At 47.4% G+C, this 27,145-nt stretch overlaps 1 protein-coding gene across 1 annotated transcript in view; it reads right to left on the bottom strand.

Annotated features, from left to right (window-relative positions):
• The window catches only part of LOC119395859 (complement factor B), a 236,330-nt gene that overhangs the window by 9,334 nt on the left and 199,851 nt on the right, over nucleotides 1-27,145 (bottom strand). The window contains exons 16-18 of the mRNA XM_037662862.2: nucleotides 23,242-23,418; nucleotides 15,842-16,027; nucleotides 11,856-11,929 (exon numbers count right to left, since the gene is read on the bottom strand). Coding sequence (XP_037518790.1) covers nucleotides 11,856-11,929; nucleotides 15,842-16,027; nucleotides 23,242-23,418 — 437 coding nt within the window. The remainder of the gene's footprint in view (nucleotides 1-11,855; nucleotides 11,930-15,841; nucleotides 16,028-23,241; nucleotides 23,419-27,145) is intronic.

Genomic DNA, 27,145 nt, shown 5'->3' with positions numbered 1-27,145 from the left:
AAGAGAGCAGTCTTACGAAACTGTTCCCAGTCGGCTTTGTCAATATGCCATTTAGGAACCTGTGGGGGACATTCATTTACTATTTGTGTGCTCAGAACAATAGGAAAGTAGTCACTTCCGTAAGGGTTATTAATGACTTTCCATTTAAGTAAGGGTAGAAGCGATGGAGATGTAATGCTGAGATCTATAGACGAGTATGTATTGTTAGCGAGGCTATAATAGGTTGGATCTTTCTGATTCAACAGGCAAGCGCCCGAAGAAAGAAGAAATTGTTCAATTAGACGACCTCGCGCATCGCACCGAGAATCGCCCCATAGACTGCTATGCGCATTGAAGTCCCCAAGGACCAGATAAGGTTCTGGTAGTTCATCTATTAAGGACTGGAACTCATGTTTGTGAAGGTGGTAGTGTGGTGGTATGTAGAGAGAGCAAATGGTTACGAGTTTGTTTAAAAAAACCGCTCGAACAGCCACTGCCTCCAGGGACGTTCGGAGCGGTAAATGTGTGCACGCTACTCCTTGATTTACTATAACAGCTACACCACCGGATGACGCGATGGCATCATCCCGGTCCTTTCTGAATATGACATATTGCCGTAGAAAATTCGTGTTCTTGGATTTTAGGTGTGTTTCTTGTACACACAGCACTTTTGGTGAGTGTTCATGTAGCAGCTCTTGGATATCGTCGAGGTTTCTAAGAAGACCTCTGACGTTCCACTGTATAATTTGTGTATCCATTTTGGGTGGGTATTAGTGCTGTGTGTACTGAAAAACTATTGCCTTAAGTCACAGAACTTTTTCCAGGCCCTGTGATGCGGGCTTTTTCTTTTTTGGCGCGCTCCAACGAGCTGCGCCGTTCCTTCGGCGCCTGAGACGCCGTTGGGCTTGCCATTGTGTCCATCGCCTCGGTGGAGACGCTGGATGCCCGTTCGCGTGTTACGCGCACGGGTGTCGGAATTTTGGGGCTCTCTGCCTGAGCAGAAGGCCCTGGGCCTGCAGATCCGGAGGCCTGCCTGCCGTTTGGTTGCGGAGCAGCACGGGCTGCTTCCGCTGAGGGGGCGGATGGCGCTACCGCCCGTCCACTGTGCGTGGTACGTGCGGTCGCCGCGAACCTTTGTGGCACTGCCCCCTTGCGTGCCACGTCCGCGTACAAATGACCCTGTGTGATAGAAAGGCGCTGGCGCGCCTCCCTAAAAGAGATGTTTTCTGTTACCTTGAGTGTGATTATTTCTTTTTCCTTTTTCCATGAAGGACACGTGCGAGAGTACGCTGCGTGTCCGCCATCGCAGTTTGCACAGTGGGGAGTTTCAGCACAGTTGTCACTAGGGTGTTCGTGTGAGCCGCACTTAGCACAGGTTTGACGGCCACGGCAGCTCTGGGAGCCGTGACCGAAGCGCTGGCACTTGAAGCAACGCCGCGGGTTTGGTATGTACGGTCTGACCTTTAGTTTCAGGTATCCTGTTTCGATATGTTCTGGTAGGGTGCTTGTGCCAAAAGTGAGGATTAGGTGTTTTGTGAGGATTTCTTTATCATCGCGCCTGATTTTGATCCGCTGTACGTTTATCACGTGCTGTTCACTCCAGCCTTCAAGGAGCTCAGTTTCTGTCAGTTCGAGTAGGTCTTGGTCGGACACTACACCTCGGGAGCTGTTTAGGGAACGGTGCGGTGTGACAGAAAGAGGTGTCGTTCCAAAAGAGACGAGTTTCGAGAGGTTTTCAAACTGTGTCTTGTTTTGAATTTCAAGGAGAAGGTCACCACTAGCCATTCTTGTGACCTTATAACCTTGGCCGAGTGTATCGGTCAGGCACCTTGAGACAACAAAAGGAGAAATCTTTCTTGCATTCTTTTCAAGGTTTTCGCAATGGATGATGTGGAATCGCGGGAAAGTTTCTTTTGGTTTTTGAAAAAAGGTGTCTTCGGTGCGCCCTCTCTTTGTGAGAGGAGGACGATCATGCAGTCGGGGGAAGGAAGCGGAAGCCATAAATTATATATCAATTCGGCAGCTATGCCAGCCGCCCACCATGGAGCCCAACATGGGGACGCGACAGCACTTAGATGTATATAAGGCATGCCAACGTCAGCTGTACACAGCCACTATAACCAAATATGATGTGCCCAAGAGAGGGCACACGCACACAAGGTTAACCCTCGCCGCCAGGAAAACGGAAGTAAATAGAAGTGAGGAGAAGACAGGAAGGATGAAAAGTGGGAGAAAAGACGAAGATGTGAGGGGAGAGAGAGACAGGAAAAGGCGACTGCCGGTTTCCCCTGGGTGGGTCAGCCCAGGGGTGCCGTCTACGTGAAGCCGGGGCCAAAGGGGTGTGTTGCCTCTGCGGGGGGGCCTTAAAGGTCCAATCACCCGGCGTCGGCTCAACCCCCAGGATCCCCTTTTCCCCGGACACGGCAAAGCCACGCACGGCGAGGCGTGGGAGGGGGTCGAAACCCCCCCGTTAGCTCGGGTCCGTGGTGTCGCTACACACCAAACGCCTGCTTGCGCAGGCGCCCCTGCGGGGATGCGGGTGGCAAGGGGAAGTGAGAGTTAGGAGTAGAGATGTGATGGTTAGGAGGAGGAAAGGAGCTGGGGAGACAGTAAAGCGTAGCATAGAAATAATCTGAAAGAAAGAAATGGAGATAAAGAAATGCAGACAGAAAAAGAGAGAACATCAACGAATGAAAAATAAGTAGAGAGAAAAAGAGATAGAAAGCAAGAAAAGGAAATCTTCGTGCCGAATGAAATTCTACACGAGGCAGGATTCTAACCCGCATACCCGCGATCCGAAGACAAGGTCCTAACCACTCGGCTATCCAGGCACGCTCGCAGAGCATAGCACAGACTGGTATAGTATAGCGTAGCAAGGTGGTGAGAAAGGAAAGTGAGCGTGAGGAGGGGAGATGTGATGGTGTGATGATGAGGATGGTGAAACGAGCAAGCCACCGCCACCGACGGAGACATCGCGCGCAACGTCCGCTCTATAGTGTATAGGCGGATTGCGCCCGATCGTGTCCATAGTATAATGGGGCGTTCTATGAAAGTGCGCGCTCCCGAGGAGGAAGCCGTGCATCTCGAAGCGAGACATGTCAGTCGACGGGGAGTGCGAGCGGTGACGGGCCCGTGATTCCCAGTGCCAAGCTTTGCGCAGATCAGTGCAAACACTAAATTTTTTGTTCCTTTTCTTACGGCTCTTCTTACGTATTTAGAAAAATGCACGTGATGCACGCGGTTCGTTATAATATTTATCTAGTTTGGTGTACTTAAATCATAGGCAATAAATTTGCTTTTTTTTTCTTGTATTTCTCTTGCTGTGGCAAAAAGCTATTACAATGCTGGAGACAGGTGCAACATACCCTCAGGAGTGCACGATCGGCTTTGTTGGTAGAGCACACACTAAATTATAATAGAGAGCGAAATAAACACAGAAATTTAAACGAGCGTTCTCTTCTCTGTCTCCTGTGCTTGTTTCTCTGTTTTCTTTTTGGTTTTTGGACACATGCTGCAAATCAGTTCTTTACTGCAATATCTGCTAGAAAACGCTATTAGTGATTCGCATTGCATTTGCAGAAAAGCAGGTGCAGTATACCTCTGCCGAACTAACGTTCACTGTACTCAGTATGTCCGCTCAACTGTTTCCACCGTGAGGCCGTATTGTACAGGGAATTGCCGTATAGGATAAAGCATAATTGTTAGCGTATAATGCGCCAACAAATCGTAGCTATCTTATGCTCAAAACGCCTTGCGGTTCGGGCAACACCACCTAGTGAATTGGCTGGAGCCCCTGTCGGGCCCAATCTGCGATCGGGCCGGCCCGGGCCGGGTAGGTTAAATTTATTCTCGGGTGCGGGCCGGGCCCGATTCTCGCTTTGAGTCACTGGGTTGGGTAAACTTGAAAAAGTAAACTTGAAAAAGTGCCGGGCCCGGGCCGGGCCCGGGGCCGAGAATTACGGCCTGTGTACTGCTCTAGGCCATATAGCGTGGAAGTATTTTTCGCTCAAAGTAGCCTTTAAAAAGGATCTTGCGCTATTTCATTCACAGACAACAGGGGATATTCAAGATGTGTAGCGCCATCTGTCGATGAGCCCACAAGCTCAATCCACCATGTTTTGTTGGGCGCGAAAACGAAACCAGTGGCATATCGCAGCCTTTCGGGTGCTAGCTGCTGGATTTTTATCTTCGGTGTGCGATGACTTCCCAATGTGTTCGTGCGCTGTTCAGGCATCTAGCGAGCCATAATAATGCAGGGAACAAGGTAACACTCATTATAATCGAATTTATCAGTTACCTGAAAGAAGAAAAAGAAATTACCAACGCGAACTTGTTTTGTCAACAAAATCGTTATTGTGGTGTGGTTCTAAATTGACCGGCGCATTCAATAGTGCTCTCCAACCTCAGTTCTTATTTCTCCGTGCAGTATAGCTGCTCGCCTGCAACATTAGCTAGACTTGCAGGACAATATTACGATAAATGCATTTTAAAACAGAACGCCGACGTCGCACGCGCGCGAGAGAGCATGATTGATCAGCATTAGCTTGTCGGTGCTGCAGATCGACGAAAGCAATAATTTACGTATATAAATGTGGGTACGCAGTGCCACAGACGCTGCTACGCGTGTCCGCATAACATCAGTGCCGCCACACGAGACTCAATCGGCGAAAAGATCCCAATAGGCACCTCGCAAGGCAGTGTGCGCCGAAGTACATAATCCGCATGCCGCATCTGCCCTTCGCTTTGCGCCTCCTCATCGCTCCCCTTTCATTTTTCTTTTGTTTTCTTCGGTCAGCGTGCGCTGCGAACACGGAGCTAAGAGTTACGTAGTTGCAAAGTAGATGGAGCTGTTTGTTCGGCAGATCATCGCAGTCATCTTTCCGCTGATCGGGGGCCCCCGTACGCTGTTCTCAATAGCGCACAGTTATGCAACGCCGCCATGGGATGCGAAAGCAAGCAAGATGAATTTCTACCAACTAGCTCGTCTTTCGGTCTTACTACAGCAATGAGCACAATATTTTAAAAAGATATATCGGTGAGCGCACAGGTAGCTTTAAAAACCCAGAACGACAATACTAAACCCGCGCGATAGATTACGACCATAACGCATTATAATGAACCAGTGTGCAGTAAAAGAGCATTACTGGGTCCGCTTTCTTTGTATACAGTTGAAACGCGTGGTCAGAATTTTTGTTTGGTCGCTATTGTGAAGGTTGTACCGGTGACTAAAGAAGTGAGCCGAGGAAAGCAGCACAGCGTTGCACAGGCCTCGCGGAAACTGCGTGGTTTCGGTATCGGAAGCGTGTTTATAATCCCAGTGGAAAATACAATGGAGATGTATTGTAGTGCAAGGTTCTTTTAGAAGTTTGACAGTAACATCTTTTCCACAGCGAGCACTTTTCTTGAAAGCCTACCTAAGATCGGAAGCGCACGGCACTAGAGACGAGCAATTCGGCTTTGTGAAGCGGTGCGCCTCTTAGCTGCTGTGCGGATGAGTTTTTAAGCGCGCAAAACTCCGATGTTGTGTTCTCGCCGATTTGTGGCAGCACAGTGAGATCCTCTGACCATTCGGTTGCGGGTGTCAAAGAAAACGGCCACAGTTTCTTGTTCCGAAAGCTCCGTCAACGATTACTGCTCAACCTGTCCGTGGCCTTTCCTCATGGAGCCGATCCTAGCAGACGATTCCGCGACGGCACCCCCCAAAAAAATGGCGAAGGCGCCCAACGTTGCCGGACCACCAAACATTATTAATTAACCCCTATTGGGGAGGAGAAAGTGTTCTCAAAGGGTTCTGTGCGTCAGGGAAGCTTTTAAATTTCTTTTCAATGAAATGAACGTGTGGTCATGCTCCTTGACGATCTCCCTTCATCTGGGCGCTACCTAGAAACACCTGCTCTGTTGTGTTTATCCCTAGGCGGGTATCTTGTGTGTGTGGTCATATTCTGGGTGTTGATGGCGTGTGTTGTCCACGAAGTTTGTGCGCCGAGGCTAATATCGTGGCTGATCTCGTGTACTTCTCTCACGCTCTTGCTTTCCGTGTGCAATGTTTTATATCAATCGAACGCTTGGTGACTGCGCGTTACTTTTTTGCTTAATTATTGTTTTACCATTCGATCTTTTGTGATGAAATTTGCATTAACAAGAGTTTGTACGTGATGAGACCCTACTACGTGCCACATAGAAATGATCACTCAAAAAAGAAATCCGCGAGGTCAGCTGTCGTATCAGTGCATTTGCTAATTCTTTTTTTCATTTTACTACTCGTGAATGGAATAGGTTAGACGCGTGTGTTGTTGATCTTGCAGCCGATGCTTTTTGTTGGTCACTACAAGATGTGTGCTTTTCGTGAATGCGCAGGCAATGCATGCTGCGCAAATGTGTGTCATTTTCGACTGTAAAACTGTGTGTTTTTTCTTCCTCACCACCCTACAGTAATGCCCACTTGCGCGGTGTACGTTGCACTAATAAATAAATAAAGTAAAATAAAGGGCCTCTCAGTTTGGAAGATGTCGATTCCGTTGACAAGAGACTTTTTGCTTGTGTGCATACACTTTAAGTTTGTAGCGTAGCTGTAAGAGGACAGGCACACGTGTTAGCGTGCGCCCTGCGTCACTGGGGAATAACATTGGTTAAGATTGCGTCTGGCGTGCAACCAGTGAATGCGCTGCAACCTCACTGCTGGTGCAGTGGCATCGCCTCTTGAGGGTTCGTCTAACTTAAAACATTTGCATTAAGCTGGCGCTTTCACATTTAAAGAAGTCTCATGGCCACTGGTAAACCCGCACCACTGATTCGCGTCATTCGCACCACAGATAAACCCGTCGTACAACAAGAACGAAAGCAGTCTTGCCTCGTCTCAAAACATGACGTGCAATGACGTACCCTTGTCATTTTGTGTCCACACATTGAACGCCAGTAATGTGATGTAACCAGAATTGCCATTATTTTTAACTTCCACCTGGCGTCTAAGGAGTATGTTCTGTTTTTTATAGAAGCATGGACACTTTCATTACTTCGGCTGCTATGCAGTGCACGTGTCCTACATTTTTAACATTAGTGATTTTAAATATCAATCGCAGGCATGGGCATACTAGCTATTGCAAGTAATAACCATTGCAAGGTCCCGTAACTTCTGCAATGTGTGCCGTTAATCGTTTCATGCATGCCACATGGTTGGAACAGATGCCCACTTCGGACAACGTTCAGACTCATATGGAGGAAAAGGAGGAAATGAAAAACGGATAGACAGGGAGGTTATCCAGTTGTCAGACCGGTTGGCTACCCTGTGCTGGGGAAAGGGGAAGGGGGAGTGAACGATGATAGAAAAGAGATGTTACAAAAAAAAAGAAGAAATAAAAAGAACAATAATACGACAAACGACTCTGCTTAAAGTCTGTCTCTGAGACTAGTTGAGCTCAAAAAGCGCAAGAACGCTCTCAAAGCTTGCCGTGCCGAGGACGGTTCCGGCCAGTGTCCTAAGAGCTTTTCGTCCGCCAATGGATGATTTTCAAGTCTGTCTCACACTTTCGACAGTTCTTTTTTTGGTGCACTGAAGCGAGGACACTCACAGAGAAGATGGGCGATTGTCTCCTCGCAGCTACGGTTACCACATGTCGGGCTGCTGGTCATTCCAAGCCGAAATGAGTAGGCCTTCGTGAAGGCCACCCCGAGCCACAGGCGGCACAGGAGCGTCTCCTCAGCTATAGTTATTCCCGACGGAAGATGGAGCTCTAGATTTGGGTCCAAGTTGTGAAGACGGGCATTATAAATTCCGTCGAGTTCCACTGTGCAAGTGTCAGTTGACGTGCAATGACCGAAGCCTTGTTGCGGTGTCCGTTCTTGACAGCGGTATAGCTGCACAATGGAGAGCATCATGGGCAGATCGGGCGGCTTCATCAGCACGGTTATTTGCGTAGATACCGCAATGGCCCGGTATCCACTGATAGGTTATGTTGTGCTGCTTCTTGATAGCGCGCTGATGAAGCAGTCTTATGTCAGCGACTAACTGTTCATTTGGTCCATGACAATATGGTAACATAATGCACCGGAGGGCTGCTTTGGAGTCGGAGAAGACTGACAACGGTGTGGCGGTTCTTCAACTACGAATTCTAGAGCAGCACGGATGGCGGTAGTTCTGCAGCCGTCGATGATGTCAAATGCGATGTCTGGAACTTTGTGATGACGGATTTTATCGGTATGACCACGGACCCTGCTGAGCTTGTAGAAGAAACTGAACCGTCTGTGTAAATGTGAATGTGTCAACTGAGTTTTTCGTGCAGTAACAATAGTGTGGCTTGTTGTAAGGCCAGATATGACCACTGTTTTTTCTTTTGTATACAGGGAGTGATTATCTGGGCTTCCAGTGGACGTACACAACACAACGGCCACGGCGGTCTTGCTGCGTTCGTGAAGTTCGCGGGAATCACTGCTCGCTGCGATGCAATAATACTGCTGAGCGGAGAGTGTGGCCTAGAGGCTGGAAGTGATGCGGGTTGATGTGATGGAATGCGGGCGGCATGTCTTATGTGCATTCTTAAATCATCGACGTGAATGTATGCTGTCATGAGCTGATCACGAGCAATGACGACATGCGCTGATGAGGACGCGCATCTCGGAAGCCCAAGTCATATCCTGAGTGCTTGAGCAGAATCGACTGGAGGACGCCTAAGTTTGTTCTTCGGGTCCTGCCCAGTACAGGAGAGCTGTAGCGTATGAAGCCGAAGAAAAGTACAGTATACAATTAAAGCATCGCTCGTACAGATGCACCCCACGATTTTCCCGCAAGAAACCTTAGGACGTGGATGACCATTCCGGGTTTCTTTTTCATGTAGGCGATCTGGGGGCTCCAGGACAAGTCGCGATCTATGATTACTGCCAGTAAACGGTGGGTCTTCTCATAGCTGATAGTGCGCCCATTGATTTGATTACGTATGGGGTCATTCCCTTGCGCGTAAGCGCAACCAGTGAGCATTTCTCAGACAGCTCCAGTCCCCGTCCTTGGACGTAGTTTGCCGTCAGTGTAGCCGCTCGCTGAAGCCTGGCTCGTACGTGTAGACGCGTGACCCCTGACGCCCAGATGCAGATGTCGTCTGCGTATATTGACAGATGCACAGACCGCGGAAGAACGTCAACAAGACCGATGAGCGCAAGGTTAAAGAGTATGGGGCTCAGGACTCCACCTTGAGGTACACCGCGACAAGTACGTTGTTGTATGCGCGTTGTTGTACCATCTTCTGTCTGAAGAAAGAAGGTTCTATCCCTCAAATAGCTGTAAATCCATTGATAGACACGGCCCCCCAATCCAATGTACCCAAGGCATCCAAGATGGCTTCATGCAATTCATTGTCATATGTGCCTTGCACGTGCAGGAACATTGCCGCAGGTAATCTTTGAGGCTTTATTGTTGCTGTACAGACGTGACAAGGTCAATAACATTATCTATATAAGACCGTCCACGCAGAAAGCCGGTCATAGGGTGTATCTCGTTATGATCCAGGTACGACTCTGCGAGTCAGTATCATCCTCTCCATCATCTTTCCAAAACAGCTGGCAATCGCGATGGGGCGATAGGAGGTCAAGTCCAGAGCAGATTTACCTGGTTTGAGCAGCGGCGCGAGGCGGCTAGACTTCCACGAAGGAGGAAATAATCCATTACACCAAGAGACGTTGTATACAGCTAGGAGGGCACGCTGAGCTCCTTGTCCGAAGTTACAAAGGGCCTTGTAGGTGACACCATCAGCTCCAGGTGATAACGAACGCTCGCATGCTGCCAAAGCTGCCTGAAGCTCCTCTGCAGAGAACAGCTTGTCCATCCGGAAATCTCTGGACATCGGCACGTTTCCTAGGTTACTCAGGATGAACTCGGGCCTCTTACTGGCAACTCTGGCGCTGAAGTCTTCTGCTACACCAATTTCGCGTCGACTTTGGTGGAGAGCAAGGTACTTGAAAGGACGATGCTGTTGCGGCAATGTTCGTAGGCCGCCGATGATTCTCCATGTTTGCGATAGAGCTTTGTGGGAATCAAGCGACTCGCATAAAGATTTCCATCTTAGCGACTGGAGTGCGTTGATTCAACGCTATATCTTTTTCAGCAGACGCATCGCCTCCCTAAAGTCATAGATGGATTTTGTGCATCTCTAACGTCGTTCGGTACTACGACGGATTGTTCGGAGCCGCTCCAATTCCACTTCGTATTCGCAAAACTGTGATGAAGGTGTGAAGTTATATGAAGCGTCTTAAGTAGCCGCTTTCATTATACCTTCAAAGCTTTCGAGAAAACCTTGGTTTTCCTCGCACCGCTTCTCTGTAAATGACCTGTATTTTGACCAATCGATGCGTGAAAGGGCGGTGATCTGCGACTTGCTTAGGCCCTTGATTTTATTATAGGTGGGGATGTGGTCACATCCATGGGTTTCATTGTCGGCAAACCAATGTACCTTGGCACTTAGGCTACGTGACACAAAAGCTAGGTCGAGACAGCTGCTATATGACAGACCCCGTAAAAACGTAGGACTGCCGTCGTTTAAACAGTATCGTTCACGGTCAGACGTTAAGGAGGATACATGTCGTCCCCGACGATCTGTCTTCAGGCTTTCCCACAATAAGTGATGAGCGTTGAAATCGCCCGTAATAATCTACGGTCCAGTTGTTGCTGATATCATAGCGCTTAGTCTTGCAGTATCAAAGCGGCCTAAGGTGAAAGATATGCGCCTACTAGTGTGAAAGTCATATTATTGGGATTAACAGTCAGGCACACGTATTGGTTGCTGTCATCAGGTGGTACTCGATGCCCAATATAGGTGAGTTCGCACCTGATCAAAACGATGACGTTACTACTGTCGTTGCAGGTAGCAAACTTGAAAGCTTCGTATTTAGATAATCGTATCACACTGTGAAGGCGCGTCTCACAAATGACGATAACCGGAAACTGACTCCTAAACACAAATGGCCGAATATCCGAAATGCGGGGTTCAAGGTCTCGGGCATTCCACTGGAAAATTGACGCGTCTTTCACTTCTTTACGGAAGGGCTGCAGATGAGGAGCCATGATGCTTCTCCAGACTTGACAGCACCGGCTTTAGAGCATCAAATATTTGAAGTGCACTACGAGCAGCCGGAGTCTGACTATTATTTAGGAGTACACGACTGGTGCTCATTAGGGTTTTTACCATGGCTATTACTTCTTTATCTTGACTGTCGCCACCTACTCGTTCAGAAGCAACCTTCAACGAAGGATGCTGCGGTTCAACTGGCGGATTTATCGTATGCGTCTTACGTGTAGCAAGAGGTTTGCAACCATTTGTGGCGGAGTAACGCTGCCGAATGAAATGCGTATATCTGTTATAGCGTTGTTGGCGGGTTAGTTGGTACATACTGAGTGCGTCAACAACCAGCATGCCAATAATGGACACATGCACAGCGCTAACAATCCCATTTATTATCACTTGACAAGCAATAAATAGGAACACATATGTCACGTCATAAAAAAGCAAAGCGAAACACCCCCGCTACCGATTCAGTCACCAGCCCACTCGCACTCATAGAAGTCATAAAAGAAATTCCTAAAAGAGATCAAGAATGCATCAGTTCTTCCTATGTTGCCCTTTCACGAAAACAATCTGTTTCCTTGGGTGCTTAGTGCTTGTGTGCTGGTGAATGAATTGGTAGGGGGGGGGGATCGCTTTGGTGTTTCTTTGACGTCACATATGTGTTCCTATTTTCTGCTTGTCGAGCTATAATAAATTCAGCTCTTAGTGAGCGCTGTGTATGTGGGCTTCTATTCGTTGTCTCGTCTTTGGCGTGCCCCTTTTTTCACGCTCAGTGCTAATATAAGGTGCTGTTTGATTTGACAATGTATCCCGGAAAATAATACTCACCTGCGTCCATATTTTCTCATCGCTGTGAACACCCTGCATAAGTGGACCACCGCTATCGCCATTGCATACGTCGCCTGTAAAAAGAAATCAAAACCATCGTGCATGATATTCCTCCGTGAACAGTTTGCACTCAAACACGGACACATTCATGCATCTAAAAAATGGCGTTATTGAAAAAAAATACTATTAATCTTGACTTAGTGTGACCATTTCAAATTTAGGCGGCCCTTGCCCATATTTCAAAGACGCAATGCATGCAAGAAAAATGCATTTACACATAACTGGTGTACATAATTCACGTTATTAAATTTACCTCTTACAGGAGTCAATACAGAAACTGAAAATCCTGACGAGGTAATAGACGTTCATTGCTGTGAGATTTCTTTAGTCGTTCATGGCGGTTCACAGATTTTATAACCTTGATGCACCAAGAACAACTGTCTAATGTATGCGTAAATTGGCGTGCATGTGCTATGAAGTAAAAACCATCAGGTGGTATATTAAAGACAGTTCTCAAGCCCCATCATGATACTTCTACACTTCGAAACAGTTCGTTGAAATTTTGCAGATATGGAGTCAATCATCTGGTTTTAAGAGGTGGCTCGCTCTGTAAAGGCTGCGTTGACGTCCGTCGGGGTGAAGACAGTCAGCCGCAGGGATTCCGAATTAAACGGATCCGGACACGGTTAACAATTTTGTGCAAACGCTTTGAGCCGATGTAACGAGTCCGAAGGATCATTTGCAGAACAATTCAAGCTCTATGTGTCGGGTGTGCAATTTGCTACAAGAATTTAGCGTGCGAATCATTAGAGATCGCAGCGGCTCGGTCGAGCGAGTTTTCAGTTTCCCTATTCCAATCTACGTAGAAACGTTCTATCAGACGTAGCGCCAGCGACCGATCTAATTGGACATGTCCAGTCTACGTCCCTGAACCTCCGGCGGATAGCGATTGTAGTCTGCCTGAGTGACGCCGTGCTCCATGTCGCCGTGAGCTGCGCGAGACTATTCATTTCAAGGTTTCTTTTCTCAGGCACCATAAAGTGGCCTAGTTGCGTTGCCTGCTGGAAGTCCAGCGATTGATGAACTGTAAGGCTACTACATAGTGTAAGGCAACTAGTGAGCGGAAACGCCTCAGCTCGTCGTTGGAATGAGGGTTGGGATGATCGCAATCGAATTGACTCCAGGATCCACGCGTCTGCGGTCGCAACTTCAGCTCTGGAGACGCATCCACAATGCCAAATTTCCGTTTATCGGCGATCGTTCCTAAATATTTTTTTCGTTTGCCCGGGTAGTTGGCGCTTGCGGATTGTCGGCGTCCAGCAGAATAAAACTGCAACGGCTAGTACGGTTGCGCTAACTGCCGGACAGATTCCAACCACTCCGTGATGCACTTCGTCTCCGACGAGCGCACTGCCGTCGCCAGCAACGGCTGTAGGTTCGGCGAGTTAATGAGGAAGGCAAGTTCAGAAAATGGCGGTCACATATAACTGTCGGCAGCTGCCTCGATACAAGGTGCGCTGCTTAATTTATGGTGCGAACGATTTGATGACGGCGTAGCCAAAACGTTGACAAAATTTCAAGAACTATTTAGAGATATCGTGAAGCTCATTTCTTACTCCTTATGCACGTTTTCTAATACACGCGGAAATTTATATGACGAAAGCAAAAGCAGGTAGGGCGTTGATCAAGAAAGTCATGCATATTGATAGATAGATTGAGGGCCTGTAAACGAAAAATGATGCGACATCAAGGATCAAGTCCACTTTTTCACCCTCTCGAAACTAAAAGCCAGGGCTGCTAAAAGTACTAGCAAAGTTCAACATACCCGTGAGCCGCACAAATTACGGCTAGCTTAAGCAGCTTGAGCTTCTTGAGCTTCTCACTTGAGCTTCTCGCTTGAGCGTCTCCTTCAAGATCAGAACGCGATAGCGTAGTCGGACCCCGCGAGCACCCCGTTCAACCGTGCCACAAGGAAAGAAACGTTTGTGCGCGTAACACTGGCCATTTAAGACTGTCCTGAAATGCCTACTGCAAATACAGTGGTGAAGTGACCGCTACGTAATAATTAGTCTTTTTGCTAAGTGGCGAAGTACCCACTACACGTCCGTAAGGGGCCACGCGCATTTCCGCACTTAGTAATGGGTGCCCAGCTTAAAACCACCCACTCGTTGCGCAATGCGTCACATGCTTCAACGCCTGGTGCAATTCTACGATTCTGGTACGCAGTATTAGACACATTAAGGAGACTCCTCCCACTACATCACATTCTTATATCGTTTTTTACGAAGAACTTTCAAGCCCCGGCGTGGCTCCGGGGTAGAACACATGCTTGCCACGCAGAAGGCCTGGGTTCTATTCTTTCTCGGAGCGAAGGTTTTTATTATTTATTAATGTACATCGATCTAGAAGACGCCGTCGGCATCAATCCGCCAATGCAGGTCGCCCATAAACTGTCACTACCACCAGAAAGGCAGAATGAAGTCAGTATTCGTCCTTTGCCAAGTAATATGCACCCCGTCCACCACGAAAGCAGGCGAGCTGCCAGAGCCAAAATATACAACAGATATTCGGATTGTGAAGACGCCTTCTTTGTAGATGCCGCCGGACCACTGCACAATCGCACCACGGCAGCCGTGGTAAACAGGGGACAGGTCGTGGACTGCGTCTCGGCTACCGGAATCGACATTACAGCCATGGAAGAAGCCGGTATAGCCTTAGCCATGCGTAATACAAAAGCCACCTTTGTCCTCACGGATTCCCAGGCGGCGTATCGTAATTTCGCAAGAGGTCAAGTCGGTCGCTTAGCGCATTCATACTGCTGCAGGCTGCGGCCACTCGTCGAGAGGGTCAGTGGATATAGCTGCTATGGGTACCAGGGCACACTCGCCGCCATGGCCGCGATCGGCGCTGACTAACACTCCCAGATTTAGCTGCACATATATAACCCATAAATTGGACGGGAGCACGACCGCCGCCGTAGCTCAGTGGTAGAGCATCGGACGCGTTATTCGAAGGTCGCACATTCGGTCCCTGCCGGCGGCAAGTTATGTTTTCTTTCGCTTTACTTTATTCCCATTTACATCATAATTACTACATATAACATCCCCTATACTTCCCTTGGCATTATTGCCTGTTAGTTCTCATTAATAAAGCTACGAGAGGTGAGTTTGAGCCTTTATCGCTCTCTCTCGTATGCTCTTTATTTGTGCTTTCTCTTCGTCCGTGCGGAACTGCTCGGCCGCTTCGCTTTCGTACACATTATTGCTTTGTGTGGTGGCGCTCTGAAGGAAATAACTGTGTCAGTCAAACAACTCTTCTCTTTCCCACTGGCCTTAAACCCGCCGCGGTGGCGACTCAACGCGAGCCACGGCCTAGGTGTCGAGCTCTATCTGATAGGGCTGCTGCGTGAGTGCTAGCGAGTAAAGGCCACTCTGCTAGAGCGTGATGGGACCCAAAGATGGGACAATCTCGCACGCGCGGTTGTGCTATGTCTATACTTATAATCATTGGCGTCGGCAGCGGGGTGCTACAGGGGCACTTGCCCCGCTCAAGCTACGTCATAACTTGTTACCCCCCACACCCAAGCTACACAAGCGCTCCCCCTTCCCCAGCCAAATTTTCACCCACACAAATTTTCACCCCCGAGATAAAACCCTTCCCCCGCCCATGTATATAATAGTGCCTATAGTCTACACAAAAGCAGCTCGTTCAAAATTTATGAAATACTCAGCGTATACATGGCATTCATGGGCATACATAATAACTATTGTGCGAGTGTTCATTATGCGCCCACTTCTACTTGAACTGCATGATGTATTTTCTGGGATCGCTTGCTTTTGTTCTGGCGAAAAATACTGCGCGACACTTTTCATGCCCCGAAGAAGGCGTCATATAGCCACGGAGCCACGTAACACCGCCTGCGTCCTTGTATGCCTTTCGTGCTGCAGATATTCTACACGGGGCAGTACCTGTTGGAATGCTCTTACCTTTGCTTGAACTGGAGCACATCATTCCTTCGTGGAGGTTTGGTGCGTTACTTGAACAAGAAGCAATTTTTGTTTCCAACTGCATCAAGTGGCTTCTCGACTTCCCTTTACGGATTCCGTCCTCACCCCAACCGATGACAAAGGCAGTCGCATCTTTCTTGTAAAAAACCTTCCCTCGCATTTGATCTGAAAGTACAACAAAGCTTTCATTAGGACTTCAGATTAGCTTCAGCCTGCGAATATGGTTAATATTTTTAAGCACAGAAGGTTAGCACAAAGGCGCATTCTTGCAGCATAAAATGCACATAACTGATACACCAGAATTTCCTCAACAACAGACTACCATATAAGGACCATCAATATCAAAGTGCTTCCATTGATTTTATTTAGGTACTCTTTGCCTGTACGCTTCGCTTACTACCACCAAGAAAAGCTTGGATAGCGCTTAATCTTCGCCTTTCAGAGTAGGGCGCGATATCACATTACGCCTGTGATTGACAAAGATGTATGAAGCCCCGAAATATTTGCGCTATCACCATAGCCAAGGCTGAGAGCACAGGGTTCGCAACTAGATGGTGTGTAGCAGCAATGAACCAACCCTACCGCTGGTGGTGTCCGTGGCCTAAGTTGGGTTCCATTCTAATTCTAATTGTTACTATTATTCTTTGCATCTTCGAGACTTTTTGCTCACGGACTGCGCCTCGTCGGACAACGGGGAAGCATTACGCTGAATCATGATCCAACAGGAGTTCAGGAATATCGTATTCTGGCTCTTTTTTCTAAAAGCGATTTGCCTTACCATGTTCAAACAAGCACCGCTATCTTGTCCTCACAATTAGCCCAAAAAGTAATATCGGTGTAATAATGTCACTCTTTATCGCGATCAGGCCTTATCCGAATAGCACTTCACAATTAAGATTCACTCCTTTGCGTGAGTTACAGAGGGAGCCAATCGCTGTTGAGGAATTTGATTCTGATAAGGTTCGATCACGGTCCGGAGCACACCGTGTGACACCGGTATAAGAGTTCCTGCGCTCATTCACAATTATCAGTTCTTGAGGCGTAATGAAGGGAAGAAACAGAACCGTCTTTTTTTAAGAATAAGTCTGTGCTTACTTTAATAGATGAAATTTGAGATTGATAACGGCGCTCGACGAAGTGCGCAATCATTCCAATACGGGCATAGAGTGTCGATCAGTTTGATGATTACTTTTGCACCGTAAAGAAAACTTGTGAAGTTACAGTGATGTCACAAGCTACTCATACATAGGAGAAATTTGAGTTTGAATGCTGAAGACGAAACAAAGCCCAACATCACCGGTGCAAGATGCAGGGTTTCTCACTGACAAAATCGATTTTTGAAATCCGGCCTGCCGAATAAGGTCACTACGCGGAAAGGCATGGTAACATTTTCATGAACAAAAAAAAAGTTGCAAGCGCGTAATATTTTTACACTGTCGCATTCAGGGTAGAGTAGGTATATCAGTCACATATTTATAGAACACTCATCCCACTTTAGTATTTGCTCTAAAGATTGCAGTGTAAACATGATAGCACAACACAGAGAACATGACCCTTGGCAGTGGTGTGCTGCAGAAGAGCGTGTTGTTGGGCAAGTTCGTGTTTGTTAAGTGGCATATTGTAGAACTCAAGCACATTCACACAGGTAAAAACGCAAGACGACGGACAGACGATGTCCCGTCATCAAGCTGAGAAATCGACAGAATATGAGTACAAATGCTATCAGAGCCATGCGCATCAGCCGAAAAACAAATGAGAGGTTTCTTTTACACATGTAATTCACGAAAGGCTGAAGTTTTTTCATTTAAAGAAGGTAGTGTATGGGCTTCATTCGCGTTGCCCTAACGTGGATGCCTTAAGTGGCTCATAGGCGGCGGAATCTGACCGTGCGGTGGTGTCTGCCATCGGTGACAATACATATGGTTCCACAAACAGCGGGCAGCTAGCTGCCGCCAGCTCGCTTGTGATTTGCAAAGCTCTCATAATGTCTTCGACTGTGTTTGAACGAGATAGCGTGCCTTTGCAAGCCACATTAGGTGCCTTGATGCCCGCGGACTCCGCTGAGGGTGAGGATATCCGCGTCGTCTGCTACAACGGCAGCCGTCACGCCGCACGCCACAGCTGGGCAGCATGCGAAACGCACTATACACATTGTGCTTGCGGTGCACGGATAAGTCCGAAAAGAAGAGCACGCTAGCAAGTTTTCTTATCTTTATTTTTTAAGCTTGGAGAGCACTTAGTGCTGTTGTTACCTAAATGCATAATAAAGATGCAATAATCTGACCGCCTGGCATGTGTCCTGCGCTAGAGGTTGACGTAGACTTCGTTATATTAAAAACGAATCCTCTTTCTTACGCCAGAAACGACCGAGTCAAGTCGAAACCCTTATATAATTTGCTGGTAAACGCTGCATTTCAAATACAGAATGAATCGCTTGAAGCACTTATATTCATGGCAGCCGCAGCAGTATACATATCTCAACAAAGGAATTTTAGTGTTGCGATGCTACATCAGCGCGGTTATGATGGCTTATTTTGTGAAGTTTACAAACGATGTACTCATTTATCATAAATGGTATCGTACATATTGGACATAGGATAAAGGACCGAGGGACAGTGTTTGCACCATATATATTGGCGCAATGCAATAAATAAGAGCTTCGTTATCATTAATATTGCTGGCATTGTTTGCTCACAATCTGTGGCACATTTGTATCGGCACTCCAGTTTCACCTCGTGACTTTATCAGAAGGATGAATATCTTGTTGTGTAGTACGCCATAACACTTTGCACACGCGTATTATCTGTGCAATATGACGCTACAGCAAGAGCTCTTTCCGCATAAATTCCGGCGTCGGCGTTGTTGTCGGCGTCTTTGATAGTGAGTGAAAAATCAGTGTTGCCCATGACCGAAAAATCGAGAAAGATTCAAATAAAATATATAATAAATGTTTGGTTCCAGTGAGAATCGAACCCAGAACTTCCGCGTGGCAAGCAGGTGTTGTATCACACAGCCACCTCATTGCTTAAAACAGCTTCGAAAAAACACTCTATGAATGTCTTGTAGCCGGAGGAGTCTAACACTTTGAGACGCTTTGTACACAATTGTGTACACCATCAATTTTTGCTACTTGCGTCAACGAGTTGTTAAAAAAAGAACAAAATTCATTACACTTTGGATAAATTGATCCTCCTGCCTAATAAATATTTGTTCACTTAACTTCATTTTGCAGTGTATTATTGCAAATGATCACTTTCCTGAAGGCACTACCATGTTCAACGAGTCGTTCGGCATGACACTTTCCGCGAGCCACATTAAAAGCATAATTTTCGCTTGCTGAAAATGATTATAACTGAAAACAAAATCGCATTATATCTCTAGCTTGAGATTTGATTCTATTTATGAGAAAGGGAGCATAAATTGCTTTAGAATAAATAGATATTTTATAACAATTGAACGAATCCTAATTACTATAAGAAGCGTAAGTAAACGTACTAAGATATTATTTTTTGCTGCAATAGAATATCCATTCTTTTAAAAGAATGTTGTTTAAATATGCCCCATATACAAAGAGCTATTTATAGGTGGCGTCTCACACGGCTAAAGCATGAAATGTTGCCGGCATAAGCGTAGATTCACGCCAGGCATCAAAACATGTGAAGTGCGCAACAAGTGGATGTTCTAGAGGCCCACACATTACAAAGCGCTCAGAGATATGTAATCGCCATCAGCATCAGCAAATGCATCCACAAAGTGAGCAGCTGCGTAGGTTCGCGCGTTGCCTTACGGACGCGCAGTGGGTCCTTCGCTGATTCGCAAAAGTAAATAATATGGCGTGGGCACCATGAACTGTACTTGCAGTAGGCATTCTAGGATAGTTAGAAACTGCTAATATTACACACAGAGGCGCTCGTTTTCTTGTGGCACGGTTGAGATATGAACCGAAAACCGAAGGCAGGCTAGCAGTGTTTACGATACTGTCTTGCATTTTGTGTGCCAGGTCTACTACGTCGTTATTCTTTTTCTTTAGTTTACTGTCACGTGCTGTGACGTCGACGAAGAAAGCGGTCGGCGTGTTCAAGAAAATTTTTTATTTATGCGAACCTGTGCCAGAGAAATGAAAGTACAGGGTGCAAAGGATTCATACTGTAAAATGATAGCGGCGTGAACCGTCGTCGCCCGTCGAGTGATCTGATCTACGATGAGGTATGTCGGCATTTATACATGCGGCATCGAACATTCGAGCCTTATCGCTGCTGCTCGCGTAAGCTCTCCAATAAACTTGACTGTTGGCGTCCTCCGCGTAATCTTAAGAGAATCATCTCACAAAAATTGCGAAGCTTCTTAAACATTATGGCGTGGTCGGCGCCAAGCGTTCCTAATGGTACATTCAACTGGTCGTTTTCGAGCGCTCCAGAACGCTCTCGCGACGCGCGTCACGTTCGGCTGGTCGAAATCGAGCGCTCTGAATACGTTCGGCTGGTTCTTTCAGAGCACTACGCTCCATCTCAGAGCGCTCTGAGGCGCTCTCACTTTGAAGTTGGAGCGCGACCGAGATCTGGCACAGCTCCGGTCACGTGAGTTTGACGGTTTCCGTCAGTGCGTCATCCGCTGCGGCGTTTGTAGCAGAAGTTCTGTGCGAGCGCCGTCCGTGTTCTGCAGTACGCTGCTTCGCAACCTCAAGGACGCACGTTGCGCTACACGAAGCATGCCGAAGAAACGGCACGCGAAGGCTTTAGCCATGCCATCGGTGCTTCTTTTTGTCATGGAAGCCGACGACGACGGTAGCAGCAGCAGCGGCTCCGACGACATCCGTAGCGTTTGCGAAGACATGTTTGATGAATTGTTCGACCCCCCCCCCCCCGAAAAGGATACCTAAAGTCATTATGTTGGAAGTGCAGTCCGGACATATACCGAGAAGGAGGTAAGCAATGAAATGAAATAAATACCACAAAATAAACTACAAAAAAGAAAACAAAAGTACAATACTTTGTTTTTTTCTTATTATCAGCACGTTAGCAGTTCCGCAAGGTTTTTACGTCTCTAATTACGTACTTCTGCTTTCGGTTTCTGGTTGCTCCAGCGAGATGCTGTACGTTCGGCTCGGACAATCTCGCTCCGTTTCCGATCTCGAGCTTCCCAGGTATCGTAGCAATCTGAGTCAGAGCGTGGCGGCGCCCAGTCGAATGTACCATATCAGTCTTTGCGGGTGAAACACTAACACATCAAAATAAAGCAATAAACGCGCGTGGCAATACCCCCTCTGAAAAAGCATTGCCCCGATACTTAAAACAATATGGAGTTGAAAACATTCCTGCTATATTAAAGAACAATAATAAAGCCAAAAATACTCCAGTCCTCACGTTACTTACGTAAAAGCGGCTTAAGACGCACAACGTAAAAGACTTCAGATCGTGTGCGGTGCCGCTGGGAGTTCGTAATGCCGTTCGGGATGACCTCGTAATCTTGAGCGCCGAGACGTCGGAGCACCTTGCATGGCCCGAAATATCACCGAAGAAGTTTTGTAGCGTTAGCTACACTTGCGTAGCCGGAGTCGATTTCGCGTGGATCCTCATGAGCCGTGCTGCGCATGCGCGAGGATCAGCGATGTCAAACAGCTGACTCACCGGAGCCGGCATCTCACGCGCTCTCCGCCACCGCCGCGCGCGGCTCGCCGCTGCTGGTCTGCGCGTTCTGGAGGAGCGGCGTCGTAGCCGCGGCAGACACACTGGCGCCAGCGCGCTCGCAGCTATTAGCCTTCGCTGTGCAGTCGCCGTCTGACACTGCGCTGGAGCCGCTTGATAGCGCCTCTGACTGACGTTTGCAGGTGGGTAACGCCATGGTGAAGGAGAGCGCAAATGCGGCTCAACGGCGCAGAAGAACCGAGAAGCGTATCTCATCGGATCCTGAAGTAGTTGCCTGGTATTTAGCGGTTCAGCGTACTAAGAATGAACAGAAGAAGGCTAATAGTCCTACACACTGTGGAAAGCTAAGAATAATCAGCTGAACATTTGCTAACGCTACGTATATCCTGGCATAGCCGAGCTAAGTCACTGCAAATTTTTCACTGAGTCCATGTCAGCGTATCGGCTTCCAGGTCCAAACACGGTCACCGGACCGATATTATACGTGGCGTCGTCGAAGGTTGTAATGATGGCTGTCAGTCTTTTGCTGGCTCTTGATGCGCAGACAGGCGAGTTGTCTAGCTTCTTCAGCGCGCTGAAGGTAGACAGTGTCGTCGAGGTTTGCTTCGTCAGTGAGGTTGAGTCGGATGGCGTCGAGCGTCGTGGCCGGGTTCCTTCCAAAGACCAACTTGTATGGCGTCATCTGCGTCGTTTCTTGCGCGGCTGTGTTTTATGCGAAGGTCACGTATTCAAGGATGCTATCTAATCTATTGTGTTCGACGTCCACGTACATGGCCAGCATGTCACAGATGGTCTTATTTAGATGCCCGGCGAGGCCATTTGTTGCGCTGTATGGGTGGCATTGATTGCACTTGTGAGTGGTAAGTGCCCTACCGCTCGCGCCACAATGTTGGGGAAGCCTCGCCATCCTTTCAGATTGTTGCGTTAAGAATACGCGCCGGACGCGGGTAGTCACGTTTGTTCGGAGCCTACGCAAGCACTAGCCAGAAGGCTGGGAGGTTCGATCACTGTTGCATAAAAGACGACGCGTTCCACCGGCGATCAGATTACCTACGGTCGATGGCTGTGATGACCGCTATTATTGTACAGCATGTATTATTGGTGTTTTCGCTCACTCAGACTTGTGGGAACACGTTCGCCCAATAGTTTCATTTCTACGAGCATAATTGCCGCCTTCTACTCTACACCATCACTACCACGACACCATAGTGTTGCAACAAGCGACTTCGGAGAGGCGTTTACGAAGCCTGATACACATTCCACTTTCGAGTATTTCCTTTAGCTCAAGTGGAACGCTCAGTTCTTCAACCGAATCATTTACGCGGTGTGAAAACTATAATTCTTAGGTTGTGAAAGTATTTGCTTAAGTGTAGTTCAAACAATACATTTTCGCCCAAGCGGAACGAAAACTGCAATCTAAAAAGGCGTTAATTCTGGTCTCATCGAACGCCTCTAAAAAAGAAACGACATAGAAACGAACAACAGAGAAGAATGAAAAAAAAAATACTGCAACACAGACAAATAGGAATGATATGTGACAAGGCCTTCCGTAGTCTTCTTATTGTATATTGTTTTCACACTGTCGACACTTTCATGTGGAGAATGATCCTTGAGCTTCTCATATGTTGCTATTCGGTTGTACACTGCTTTGTTCCAATTGCTCGCAGGTATGCTCACGTCTATGTCGAGGATAAAGAGTGTGTTAAGCTGATGAAATCAAAACAATCATCTTACCTTTAGGGGGTGGCAAACAGATGGGACGTACATCACGCACGAAGGAGATTTCTTCTTTTAGCTGCAGTAGGGCGATGTCGTTGTGGAAAGTATCGTTCAGGCGATTGTATTGCTCGTGCATGATGATGCGCTGCACTTGAAGTTTCGTCACGTTTTTGACATTCCGAGCGATGAGTCCTGCGGATAAAGCGCAGAGAGCGATTATTCTCGACAGAATGGCTCACGTAACATAACGTGATGACTAGTCAATTGACTAAAAAAATCGATCATGAACGCCAACCCACTCGCTCAGCTTACCGTCATAAAATGTCTGTCACTTCTGTTTCTGGACATCACGGAATCAAATCTCGGAACGCAAGCATTAGATATATGAAACGGTATTCAATTTTCTGTGCTTCGCATCCATGGACAAGCACGTGAACGGTGGGAACACGTTGAAGCTTTTGCTCAAATATACTTTATGCGTGGATATTCACGCAGAAGAGCTTTTTTTGTAATTCTTCCACCGGAACTTCCCCGTTTGTAGTCGATCATCGATAAATATCCCCTAAAAAGCCCTGGCCTTTCCAGCTTGTGAGTGCTGGGGTTCCGAATCGAATTTTTCGCTTGCCTTCTTTTAGTGTTATATCATTAATAAAAGCATGACTCCAGGTCAGCGCGGCCGCAATTCGGTCTTATATGCGCTGCAGTAAGTAGCGAACATATCGCTGATGACCCTGGTGTAGGAAAGTCCTCTGTGAAGCGGCTGCACTATTTTACGCGTCCGCCACTCACTTACCAGTGTCAATTGTTGACGGTTAAAAAAAATCACAGTTTCGCTCAAGGACGAAGCACTGAATGCGATACCAACAAATTGTATTGTTATACGAAGTAAGGCTAGCAGCTAAGTCTTTTGAATCCGATCTCGCGTTATTCAACAACACGGTGGTTTAAGGGAATATGGCCGCTGCACGGACCGAAACTGTTTCCGTGCTCTCAGTTGCCTACCTAAACTGTTTCCGTGCTGTCAGTTGCCTAAACGCGAACTAAGCGCTGATAGCACAGCGGGTGTACGAGCCTCGATATAGCGCACGGGCCAGCGACTGCGCCCTTCGAGCAACGCAGCCCACCTCCGCCCCCACTGCCCTGGCGTTCCTTCATGTTCCTTACGAAAGACGGGAGGGGCGTTTCCTCTCTTTTTGATAAGCATGCGACGGCCGGCATCGCATGGCGGATAATATTATCGCATGGGCCCTCCATGCGACGGAGACGGCCGGCTGGTTTCATGTCTACTTCAGCCGCGTTCGTCAACAGCGCTCGCGAGCTTTTATTCGCGGCTAGAAATTACGATGTGCGGGGTAGTGTTATCAATTTGGAATTTATACAGAAAGTGACGGCGAGGGCGAAAACCCTTCGGGAGTGTCCATACCATTGCTATCGCCATAAAAAGAAAAAAAAATCAGCAGTCATTCCACTCTCTCAAGTGGATGATCAGCGAAGCTGTTTTGCGCACTACACAGAGGTGATATTGTGGAGGCCAGCTTGGCATCTAAGGCCAGTTTGTTACCAGCCAGATTGTTAATGTTCAGTCCGCAATATTAACGCGAAAGCCTGAGATGCCTCATCAAACAGGAAAACTGACAGTCGGCGTCGGCGGCGTTACTCCGAGTGATGCAGAACATCATCACGTGATTACGTGGTAACGACGTCATAAATCGCAAATCTTGTGATGTCATCATAACGGCATCTACCATGACATCACATGGTGATGTCATCACACGACATCGCCGCTTTGCACGGCCTCCGCGATCGGCACACCCATCGCGGAGGCAGTGCAATGCCAAGTGTGGTGCAGGGAGCTTCCAATGCCTCCGATCCTGAGGCGCTGTACAGCCAGGTTAGGTGCAGAAAGCTTTCAGAGGGGTACGGGGGAGGAATAATAAATCGAGTGAGAAGAAAAAGAGGACGGCTTTCTCCTTCGTATAAGGCGAATGCATAGGAGACCCTGGGGGTCCTTTCTGTTTTTCTTTTCTTTTTTTGCGTTGCTCCCTAGAGAGCCCTAAGCGGTTTTCGGCGTACAAACGGAATGTCTTAGCCATATACAGTTTCGCTGTAAATTATGTAGTCCAACGTTGAACGCACTTTAGAACACTTTCGCGGAAGCTCGACTTGAAAGTGATCTTCATCTTCCAGGCATCTTGACCCATGCGCAAACGTTAGTCCGGAAGCACCGTGAGAATGATCTTGCTACAGCCAAGATAGGCCTCAGAAAGAGGGAAGGGAGTGTGAGAGGAGGTGGGCTTTTTGAGGCCAGCTATGTGTCGTCATCTTGCGCCCAGCAATACAATCGATCGAAAAGAAGAAGAACGTGGCTTTCGCCTTCGAGTCGTCTTAGGGGAATGAATTAGTGACAGTATGGCTCTTTAGCATTCAGGCACTGTTGTGGGTCGCGGCGTTTGCCTATCACGTCTGCTGATAAGAAAATAGATAAACTGAGAGTGGTACTTCATAAATTACATTTTTATTGACCCAATATTCTCCTAATTGCCCAGTGTAGAAAATGATCGCTGAAGAGGTTATTCCAGAAAACTCAACGACATGACGTTTTATTTTGCATTATCAAGTGAAGTATGGAGTGCTCCTGAGATGATACTTGCCATGAGACTTGCAATGAATCGAAATATGTCTAGCTGTTCATAAGAGCCTCATGATAATTAAACTCAACTTGCTTCTCCAGGTGTGAAATTAGCTGCTCCAGAAAGCTCCCAGATGCAATATTTCTGCTCCAAAGCGCTTCAAGATAGAATTTTCGCTGCTCCAAAACGAAAAGTTCGCTGCTCCAAAACTTCCTCCAAATCAAAAGTCCTCTGTAGCGTCACTGTTACCTTCATTCTTCGATCTCTCTATATTGCTCTCTCTCCTCCTTTCCCTCCCCCTAACCCTCTCATGACTCCTCGCCTTCACTTCCCTTTCCCATCCCTTGCTATGCTATACTGTACAAGGCTAGGCCGTGGTTACCCTCTTACCTCATACTTTACGGGCCTTTCCCTCCTCCTGACCCTTGCACTAGTCCTCCCCACGCTCACATCCCTTTCACATTGCCTTGATAAACGGTACTATAGAGGGTTATGTCGCACTTTATCCTTTCCCCTGCTCCTTTCCTTCCTCATGTCCACATCAATTGTCACCCTCACAAACCTTTCCCAGCTTCTTGCTATATTATGCTATGAATGGCTATGCTATGCTAGAAGCAGCTCGGCACATACGCGTTTTATCACCTCCTTTTCCTCCTCATTCCCCTCCTCCTAACCTTTACATCAGTCCTCACCACTCACTTTCCCATTCCCTTTCTAAACTAAGTTATACAAACCTGTGCTATGCTTTAACCTTTCCTCTTTTCCTTCACACTTCCGTTGAAATAACTCCTCCTCACCCTCAGTATCCCTTCCCACCCCTTCCTATACTATTCTACGTATGGCCATGCTATGCTTTTTGCTAGACTATACAAGTCTATGACATGCTCTTTCCTCTCTTCTCCTCCTTTTCTTCTTCCGCACCTTCACATCAATTCCTCCCCACCTTCACTTCCCTTTCCCTCTCCCGTCCTATACCAGTGTGTGCATGGCTATACTGTGTTCTTTGGTAAACTATACTATACAAGGTTACGCCATGCTTTACCTTCTCCCTCCTTTCTCTCTTACTGACCATCACTACCCAATCCCACTCTCTTGCCATGGTATGCATGGCTAGGCTAAACCAAACTAATTTAAACCAGACTATGCTAAACCTAACTATGCAAGGCTATGCCATGTCCTACACTCTCCCCTCCTCCTTTCCTTCCCTCTCACCCTCAGATCACTGCTTATCACTTCCCCTTTCCACACTTGCTGTACTATGCTGTGCATATCTAGCTATGCGAGGGGCT

The sequence above is a fragment of the Rhipicephalus sanguineus genome, chromosome 6 (genome assembly GCF_013339695.2).
Source record: "Rhipicephalus sanguineus isolate Rsan-2018 chromosome 6, BIME_Rsan_1.4, whole genome shotgun sequence".
NCBI lineage: Eukaryota > Metazoa > Arthropoda > Arachnida > Ixodida > Ixodidae > Rhipicephalus > Rhipicephalus sanguineus.
Note: the sequence above shows the minus strand (reverse complement) of the source record. Positions and strands in the feature narration are given on the sequence as shown.